We start from the raw sequence: 9,378 nt of genomic DNA, 5'->3' as shown, positions 1-9,378 counted from the left end.
GGGTGACTCGCGAAAGTGAGTCCGAGGGAGCCTGAGAAAGACCGGGATTCCTGTCTGCCCTTTTTTTTTTTTTGTCCCTCCTCGTCCCCTCCCGTTCTCGGGTTAACACAGCCTGTGGCGACAGGTGCTGGAAGTCTGGGCACCCAGATGGTCTTTAAACATTTGGCCCATCTTTTTTTGAAACTTAAAACTACGTGGCCCGCCGCGGAGGAACACGTGTCTCGAATGGACTGCGGCCGACTGAGGCCTAGTGCTGGCCGCCGAGCCTACAAAGCCACACGTTGAACTGTTACTTTGTGAATCATCATCAGTTGTAACATACAAATATTTGACAAAATATGGATGGGTGTTGAACATTTACTGGCATCATGTGATTTAAAGTCGGGCTTTGTAGTTCGTTTCACTGCTTTAAAATGCATCATTGAATCACCACTGAAAATCAAGTTCATATTTAATGGGGCCTGTAAAGCTAAGTAGCCCACATTTGTATACATCGGCTAAATACTAAAACTATAACCGAATAAGTGGATTGGTCTGTGTATAGTTTGTGTAAGATGTCCGTGAGTAATTTCTTTTTCTTTTCTTTTCTTTTTATTCAGTAAACCAAAATGGGAAAGGAAAAGATCCACATCAACATCGTGGTCATTGGCCATGTCGACTCCGGCAAGTCCACCTCCACCGGTCACTTGATCTACAAGTGCGGAGGAATCGACAAGAGAACCATCGAGAAGTTCGAGAAGGAAGCCGCTGAGGTGAGTCACACGGTGACAATGTGTCATTTTTCAGAAGTCACGGCGAACCGTTATAAGTGTAAAACAAGATGGCGGCGGCAGCAGCGGTGTCAGCATGCCCACTCCTCACCCGGTACGAGCGTGTGTGAGCGCGCGGAACGGGCGGGGCTAGTCGCGGGCACCCGCAATACAGTTAGTCAGACCTCAGGGTGTGGATTTGACTTGACCCTGCTGTGATAGCTCTGACAAATAGTTGGAAGTGTGGTTTTGTACAACGTTTATGGCTTTTTTTTTTTTTTGTGGAAATAAACGTTTCAGTAAAATTGTTTAGTAAAAGATTCAAAGATTTTGAACTATTAATTTAAGCTTCTGTTGTGGGTATATCAAGAAACAAATCTCTATCCTGCATGTAATGATGATGCAGTAAGTTTTATTTGTAGTGATGTATATATTTTTTAAAATCTGTCAGTCGTGTTCAGTTCAACAGTTTGTGCAGCAACATGCAATGGAGTTTGTAGTCTAATCCCTGGGAATATTGATCCAAACAAGGATGTGCAGTGAATTTATCTTACGTTAGTCGGTTGTTATATATAAACTTGAGTTCTGAGAACAAAATTAATGTGTCAATCTTAATTACTTTACAGATGGGCAAGGGTTCCTTCAAGTACGCCTGGGTGTTGGACAAACTGAAGGCCGAGCGTGAGCGTGGTATCACCATCGACATCGCTCTGTGGAAGTTTGAGACCGCCAAGTACTACGTGACCATCATTGATGCCCCTGGACACAGAGACTTCATCAAGAACATGATCACTGGAACCTCTCAGGTGAGAACACGTCGATCATTTAGATGGTTTCCTGTTCAGTTTTGCCTGCAGCCACTTAACTAAGTTCTTCCTGTTCAGGCCGACTGTGCCGTCCTGATCGTTGCTGCCGGTACTGGTGAGTTCGAGGCTGGTATCTCCAAGAACGGTCAGACCCGTGAGCACGCCCTGCTGGCCTTCACCCTGGGTGTGAAGCAGCTCATTGTGGGAGTCAACAAGATGGACTCCACTGAGCCCCCTTACAGCCAGAAGCGTTTTGAGGAAATCACCAAGGAAGTCAGCACTTACATCAAGAAGATTGGTTACAATCCTCCTGCTGTTGCCTTTGTGCCCATCTCTGGTTGGCATGGAGACAACATGCTGGAGGCCAGTGAGAAGGTGAGATCAAAGACTCAATGTGATGTGTCTTTATTTCTTAGTCTTGTGGACACGCAACTTAATGTTGTCCAATCACTTTTAGATGAGCTGGTACAAGGGATGGAAGATTGAGCGCAAGGACGGCAATGCCAATGGAACCACCCTGCTGGAGGCTCTTGATGCCATCCTGCCTCCATCCCGCCCCACCGACAAGCCCCTGCGTCTGCCCCTCCAGGATGTCTACAAAATTGGCGGTAGGAATGGAATAAAATATACATCCTGAATTTGACCACTTGTTTCCAAAAAGACTAAAACCAACTTCCCTTTTTCTCAGGTATTGGAACTGTGCCCGTCGGCCGTGTTGAGACTGGCTTGCTGAAGCCCGGTATGGTCGTCACCTTCGCTCCCCCCAACCTGACCACTGAGGTCAAGTCCGTGGAGATGCACCACGAGTCCCTGACCGAGGCCGTGCCCGGTGACAACGTCGGCTTCAACATCAAGAACGTGTCCGTCAAGGAAATCCGTCGTGGATACGTCGCTGGCGACAGCAAGAACGACCCACCCAAGGCTGCTGATAACTTCAATGCCCAGGTAGGTCTGGGTGACAAAGTGAGGTTTTGATCAGGGCAGCTCATCATTGACTTCAAACTTTAATGGCTTCAAATCTTCTGCAGGTCATCATCCTGAACCACCCTGGACAGATCAGTGCTGGTTACGCTCCCGTGCTGGATTGCCACACTGCTCACATTGCCTGCAAGTTCAGCGAGCTCATTGAGAAGATCGACCGTCGTTCTGGCAAGAAGCTTGAGGATGCCCCCAAGTTTGTCAAGTCTGGAGACGCCGCCATCGTCAAACTCATCCCACTGAAGCCCATGGTTGTGGAGCCCTTCTCCAACTACGCTCCCCTCGGTACGGCACACGACGCCACTCTGAAATGCCAAGTCACGCTGCAGCATAATGCAGTAGGAAAGATGTACTCACACCCAACTGTCTTCTGCTTACAGGTCGTTTTGCCGTGCGTGACATGAGGCAGACTGTGGCCGTCGGCGTCATCAAGAGCGTGGACACCAAGGAAGTCAGCGGAAAGACAACCAAGGCTGCAGAGAAGGCCTCAAAGAAGAAATGAATGCTCATGAAGGACGTCCAGCAACATGGAGTGTGTCTGCCCTGGCGGGCCACTCTTCCTCCCACAACTCCCCCCAACCCCAGAACATCTTCTCTGAGGCATAGCTCTCTACTTAAGGACTGGCTTATGCTGATTAAAACCCATCGCAAAAGTTTTCGCAGGAAAAAAGAACAATGTGGCATTGTCACTCACCTGAATCACATGACAGTGCCTCTTCTCAGTTAAAGTTTAAGTTGGAGAATGGTTTAGAACTGTATGTTGATCTTAATGCCACATTTGATTGGAAAGTCAAAAAGCTGCTGGTAACTAATAAAAATAAATGTCTTTGAAAAAATTGAGAATTTGGCTGGTCTGGGTCCTTCAGCGCTGCTGTTCCACTGATGGTTTTCCACTGTCTCCAGTGCCTCCCTCTGCTGTGTTGCAGCTGTTTGGACATGCTATCTGTGTCCACTGATGCACTTGTCATCCAATCCCCTCCATTAGAGTTATGCAGCACCAGCCAATAGCACCCGTTGGTTTTTTAGTCGACAGATACAAGGGCACACGCACAGCCCTCCCTCTGCTTGGGTTCTGTATAAAAACTCAAGACGGATCCCATTCTGTCCTTTTTTCCCCTCCGCTCAGGTCTGGAGACGTCTTGTTTATTGGCACAGGTTGGTCTCATTTCTGTCTGCCTTCACAAGCTAAAATGCATGTTGAATGAAGCTGCATTTCAGGACTGGGATTTTAATGGGGAGGAAGGGGACAGAGGGGTTTCTTGTGCTGCTCTTTAAAATCTGCCTGTCTTCTAAATTGTTGATTTTTATTTTGTCAAATAGTTTGACCTATCACTCTTGGAAAATACCTTCTTTAAAACTAAGATTTGTAATTGTGATTTGTAGACAAATCCTCAAGTGATGAACAGCTGAAGACACGGTTTCTGCATTTTGCCAGTCATGGTAGTTCTCTGCTGTCCTCGTGAACGCGCACCATTTCTCCTACAGTGCATGCTGTATAACGTCAGGGGGCGCGCATGTGTCGGTGATAATATGGCGGCGGTGCGCTAACGGCTCAACATGGAGGCCGAGAATCAGTCGGCACTGAGCACATGGTGCACCGTGACTCAGCTGCCGTCGCTTTCCGGTATCACGATCGAACGATAGTAATAGATATGATGTAATATGGTGATTAAAACCGCAACAAAGAGGAATTTCGAAAAAAAAAAAAAAATTCGAAGGATTATTTGTGTATAAATATAACAAAGTACAGCTACACGAATGACCAATGCTGCGTTCACATACAGTCGGTACCGAGTATGAACACAAAACGACACGCTACCTTCAGGTTCTGTGTTTGGTAAGACGGTTATTTCCCAAATAACGGGCTCCGGGCATGTGCACGAACAGGTGAAATGTGCAAACGGTCAAATGAAAATGCTAAAATGAACGTCATTGTAGCGACGATTTTCTCTCAACCATTTTAATGTACAATACCCTGGTCCATGTTGAGTTAAAAGTAAACTGTATTGCCTCTATTGTCATCTTTTAATTACAAAATGTTAGTTTTACAACCCGACACTAGTTTCCAGTACAGCTGCCTTTTAAATGTTTCTGGTTATTGATATATGTACAGCGCTTGTGAACGCCCTGAACGACGATACTCCTAATTACGAGCCAAGTACTGCAGCGTGAACGCAGCGGTTCTTCTCTGTTGAAATGGTTGTTATGCGTCATGTGACAATGCGTCAACCTCGAAGGAACGTGTGTGACGTATGGAAGAGGATAAGACACTTAATGAATCACTTTTATTCATGTCTGACTTTTTCCTTATGGGATTTTCAACGTTTTTTAAAAACCTAAGCAGCCAATTAAAGGAATAAATAAAACATAACTGTGAGTTGACTCTCAGATACCTAACCTCTTATCACCGGAACTTTTTTCAGTATTATTATATCTCTTGAAATTTAGGAGAAAATTATATAAACTCTAACCATCTTTACTAGGCCACATTAGTATAAAACTGAATTCTTTCATTTTCAAATGTTTCTTAAGTTTAATTAATGCTTTAAAATGCATCATATAATCAGCACTGATAATACAATACATATTTAATGGCGTCCGTTAAGTGGCCCACATCTGTATACATCGGCTAAATATTAAAACTACAACCGAGAAAGTGGACTGGTCTGTGTATAGTTTGGCTAAGATGGCCGTGAGTCATTGGTTGTTATTGTTTTTGTTGTTGTGTTTTTTTCATTCAGTAAACCAAAATGGGAAAGGAAAAGATCCACATCAACATCGTGGTCATTGGCCATGTCGACTCCGGCAAGTCCACCACCACCGGTCACCTGATCTACAAGTGCGGAGGAATCGACAAGAGAACCATCGAGAAGTTCGAGAAGGAAGCCGCTGAGGTTTGAACAATATTTTTTTTTCTTTTTCTGTTCTTTAGTGATTATTCTATTTTAGTTTTTTTTTTAGTCTAACCCTAACCCTAACCCTAACCCTATTTATTTATTACGGTTAATCATGTCGTCATCATCCCTGAATGAAGGAGAGCTGGTGTGGTGGTTACTGTTCTCTGACATGGGCCAGTCGAACACTGCCCCCCACAGTTGTAATATGACTACTGTCCCCTGTACTGGAGTGTTGACCCATGTTACCAAGGGCCATTGTAATATAATATGACAATTATAAAGTTGACTTATGCGATAAAATATTGATTTTCTACAGATTTCAGACAGTTTTCATATTTTATAAATGATGTATTAAACATTATAATAAATTGACTTTTATTGGAAGAGCAAAGGGCAAAGATCATCAACGTAATCAGTCCTCAGCTCTGTTATCAAATTGTCCAAATTTTTTTTTTTTTTCAATCTTCACAGATGGGCAAGGGTTCCTTCAAGTACGCCTGGGTGTTGGACAAACTGAAGGCCGAGCGTGAGCGTGGTATCACCATCGACATCGCTCTGTGGAAGTTTGAGACCGCCAAGTACTACGTGACCATCATTGATGCCCCTGGACACAGAGACTTCATCAAGAACATGATCACTGGAACCTCTCAGGTGAGAACACGTGGAGAACATCACCAACAACGTCCTGTAGGAGAGTCTTTGTTTGACCCGGTTCCTCCTGTTCAGGCCGACTGTGCCGTGCTGATCGTTGCCGCCGGCGTTGGTGAGTTCGAGGCTGGTATCTCCAAGAACGGTCAGACCCGTGAGCACGCCCTGCTGGCCTACACCCTGGGTGTGAAGCAGCTCATTGTGGGAGTCAACAAGATGGACTCCACTGAGCCCCCTTACAGCCAGAAGCGTTTTGAGGAAATCACCAAGGAAGTCAGCGCTTACATCAAGAAGATTGGTTACAATCCTGCCACTGTTGCCTTCGTGCCCATCTCTGGTTGGCATGGAGACAACATGCTGGAGGCCAGTGAGAAGGTGAGAAACTGCTGCCTCTTGTCCCAGGTCAGCTGACATCACTGCTTCATCTGAAATCTTCTTGTTGTGTCTTTATCCTCTCTGCAGATGACCTGGTTCAAGGGTTGGAAGATTGAGCGCAAAGAGGGCGGAGCCACTGGTACAACTCTGCTGGAGGCTCTTGACTCCATCCTGCCTCCCTCCCGTCCCACAGACAAGCCCCTCCGTCTCCCCCTGCAGGATGTCTACAAGATTGGCGGTTCGTGCTCTGATTAACTGCAAACAACCTCAGTGAAAAGTGAAAGTCATGCGGATAAAAAATGGACAACAGAGCAAATGTGGCGTTCACTTCCCTTCCTCTCAGGTATTGGAACGGTGCCCGTCGGCCGTGTTGAGACTGGCGTGCTGAAGCCCGGTATGGTCGTCACCTTCGCTCCCCCCAACCTGACCACTGAGGTCAAGTCCGTGGAGATGCACCACGAGACCCTGACCGAGGCGATGCCCGGTGACAACGTCGGCTTCAACATCAAGAACGTGTCCGTCAAGGAAATCCGTCGTGGAAACGTGGCAGGCGACAGCAAGAACGACCCACCACTGGCAGCAGAGAACTTCACCGCTCAGGTGAGAGAACAGCTGTTTGTCAAAAACCTTAAGGACTGGTTCCACTGGTGGTACACGCACCATAGTTTGTGAACCACCGGCCTTAAGTCTTCATTTGTGTAACTCTGACGTCCGTGAAAAACATCACCTTCGGTGTCTGTGTTGAGGAACATTGTTTTGCTGTCAATCAACTGTGTTGGCGATCTCCAGGACAGTCAGACATGTGGGTTGAAGCCAACGCTAGCGAAGACGTCAACGCTGGTTTTCACATTATAAAAAAATGTCGCCTTCAAGCACGGCGGCTGTTTGGTTGGAGCCGGGCGTTAGAAACTTTAAAATGTAATGGACACACAGGATCAGTCATGATTTGGTTTCCCGTGGGGAGAAACACATTGAGGTGTATTTGAATACAGGGTGGAGAAAGTCATATCTGATGACACACACACAAAGAGACCAGTCCAGGGTGTGTGTTTCTCTGCTGCCGTCCTCAGGAATACTGTAAAAGTTGACAGATAAACCTCCAGTCCACGTGTCACCAGGAGTGAACAAACAGCGCAGCGCTGTGGGCCAATGTGACGCTGATGACATCACCGCAGATACGGTCCGTCCTGTTGAACATGTTTTGCTGCCAACTTGACTCACGGTGTATGAAAATGCACCACGGCAGTAAGACTGGCACACAGGCTGAAAAACAACGACTTCCCAGAGAGAGAGAGGGGGGAGGGGAGGGGTAGATCAGTGGGTATTTCTGAAAACTTAGCTGAAAACTATTGAACAGCAGCCAAACAGTATGTGAGTGTGTCAGATATGTCTGGGAGGATCCTCCCACGGCTAATCTTGTTTGAACTGGTGCGATCCTTCGGCCTGATTAGTTCATCTTCACTCCTCTCAAAATGTACTTTGAGGAAATTGAAGGTTTTTTTATACACTATATGAAAGCAGAGAAGAGTCTCAGAAGAAACTCATTTGGTAAACAAATGAATGAATATATGTATTTGCCTACGATGTCTGGCTAACCTTAAAGCATCTCAGGCTAACTCTCAACTCCGAGTTAGTTTTGAAACTTGTTTTGGTGCCAGCCTTTTTTGTTTCTTTTCTTTAACTCAACGACATTTTTGCGACCGTCGTCCCGGTCTTTTTGAGTCAACAGTTTCTTGTCTTGTAGCTATTCTTTAGCCGTCTCTGGCTAGCATTTTAGTTCCATTGTCTTGACCTTTAGTTACTGAGTCCTTCAGTTGACTTTAACTAGTCCTAATAATGACCTTAACTTTTAGCCTTTATGCTCTTGTGAGATGAGTTGTTGTTTCCTTTTTTTAGTGTGTGTTGTTTAGATTTTGGAGCTGATCTTTAGCCGCTGCTCACTACCTCTTTTTGAGCAACTTTTAACAAATTCTTGCCTAACTAATTAAAACCACGACTTAGTGCTGATTCAATCCTAATGTTTGCGCTGTTTGAGTGTGTCCCCGGAGACCCCTGACTGGACACCCCTGCTCTTAATGTCTGTTCATGTTCGCCCCCTACAGGTCATCATCCTGAACCACCCCGGCCAGATTTCCCAGGGTTACGCCCCCGTGCTGGATTGCCACACTGCTCACATTGCTTGCAAGTTCAGTGAGCTGAAGGAGAAGATCGACCGCCGTTCCGGCAAAAAGCTTGAGGAGAATCCCAAAGCTCTGAAGTCTGGAGACGCCGCCATCATCACCATGGTGCCTGGGAAACCCATGTGTGTTGAGAGCTTCTCCCAGTATCCACCACTGGGTGAGTCCAACAGGCTTTGGTTCAGTGCAGCTGTCCAGCAAATATTTGTCTATTTGATAACGCTAATGCTAAACTTTGACGTTTTCACCTCCAGGTCGCTTTGCCGTGCGTGACATGAGGCAGACAGTGGCCGTTGGTGTCATTAAGTCCGTGGAGAAGAAGGCCCCCTCTGGTGGAAAGGTCACCAAGTCTGCACAGAAGGCCGAGAAGAAGAAGTGAATGGATGTCCAGGTAGATGTCGTGGAGCGGCAGCAGCAGCAGCAGCAGCAGCAGCAGCAGCTGGCCTCCACTTTCATGCTCCTCCTCTTTCATCGCCACCCGGTGCCGTGTTCCCTGAGGCACAGCTCTTTACTCAAGGACTGGCTTATGCTGATCAAAACCCATCGTAAAAGTTTCCGCAGGAAAGGAAGGCACACGCCTATTAGGAGAAACTGTGATTGTGATTAATTTCAAACCAAAAACAATAAAAACATTCAAATGTTGCCAAAGTACGATGTTTCTAGTGTGTTCCATCCATGTTGAAAAAGTACACAAGCTGCGCTAAAATGACGTAAACATCGTAATGGATCGCTTAAAATACCTTGAAAT

At 46.1% G+C, this 9,378-nt stretch overlaps 2 protein-coding genes across 2 annotated transcripts in view; both read left to right on the top strand.

The window, feature by feature from the left end:
- LOC103393908 (elongation factor 1-alpha) overlaps positions 1 to 3,373 on the top strand; it is a 6,230-nt gene extending 2,857 nt beyond the window's left edge. Inside the window, exons 2-8 of the mRNA XM_008331029.3 lie at positions 600 to 752; positions 1,376 to 1,555; positions 1,634 to 1,930; positions 2,013 to 2,163; positions 2,244 to 2,500; positions 2,584 to 2,818; positions 2,914 to 3,373. Coding sequence (XP_008329251.1) covers positions 609 to 752; positions 1,376 to 1,555; positions 1,634 to 1,930; positions 2,013 to 2,163; positions 2,244 to 2,500; positions 2,584 to 2,818; positions 2,914 to 3,035 — 1,386 coding nt within the window. The 5' untranslated portion in view covers positions 600 to 608 and the 3' untranslated portion in view covers positions 3,036 to 3,373. The remainder of the gene's footprint in view (positions 1 to 599; positions 753 to 1,375; positions 1,556 to 1,633; positions 1,931 to 2,012; positions 2,164 to 2,243; positions 2,501 to 2,583; positions 2,819 to 2,913) is intronic.
- A 179-nt stretch (positions 3,374 to 3,552) lies between these two features.
- LOC103393909 (elongation factor 1-alpha) lies at positions 3,553 to 9,281 on the top strand. Its single transcript, XM_008331030.3, has 8 exons — positions 3,553 to 3,688; positions 5,275 to 5,427; positions 5,902 to 6,081; positions 6,157 to 6,453; positions 6,541 to 6,691; positions 6,797 to 7,053; positions 8,556 to 8,790; positions 8,885 to 9,281. Exons 2-8 carry the CDS (start codon positions 5,284 to 5,286, stop codon positions 9,007 to 9,009), a joined length of 1,389 nt encoding a protein of 462 aa, XP_008329252.1. The 5' UTR covers positions 3,553 to 3,688; positions 5,275 to 5,283; the 3' UTR covers positions 9,010 to 9,281.
- Positions 9,282 to 9,378: the final 97 nt, after the last annotated feature.

The sequence above is a fragment of the Cynoglossus semilaevis genome, chromosome 18 (genome assembly GCF_000523025.1).
Source record: "Cynoglossus semilaevis isolate Cse_v1.0 chromosome 18, Cse_v1.0, whole genome shotgun sequence".
NCBI lineage: Eukaryota > Metazoa > Chordata > Actinopteri > Pleuronectiformes > Cynoglossidae > Cynoglossus > Cynoglossus semilaevis.
Note: the sequence above shows the minus strand (reverse complement) of the source record. Positions and strands in the feature narration are given on the sequence as shown.

What these genes read in the sequence shown, in the direction of transcription:
- LOC103393909 (XM_008331030.3), top strand. Translation starts at nt 5,284, where the DNA reads ATGGGAAAGGAAAAGATCCACATCAACATCGTGGTCATTGGCCATGTC. An exon ending in GGATGTCTACAAGATTGGCG is followed by an intron (nt 6,692 to 6,796) that starts GTTCGTGCTCTG and finishes CCTTCCTCTCAG; the next exon opens with GTATTGGAACGGTGCCCGTC. An exon ending in CAGAGAACTTCACCGCTCAG is followed by an intron (nt 7,054 to 8,555) that starts GTGAGAGAACAG and finishes CGCCCCCTACAG; the next exon opens with GTCATCATCCTGAACCACCC.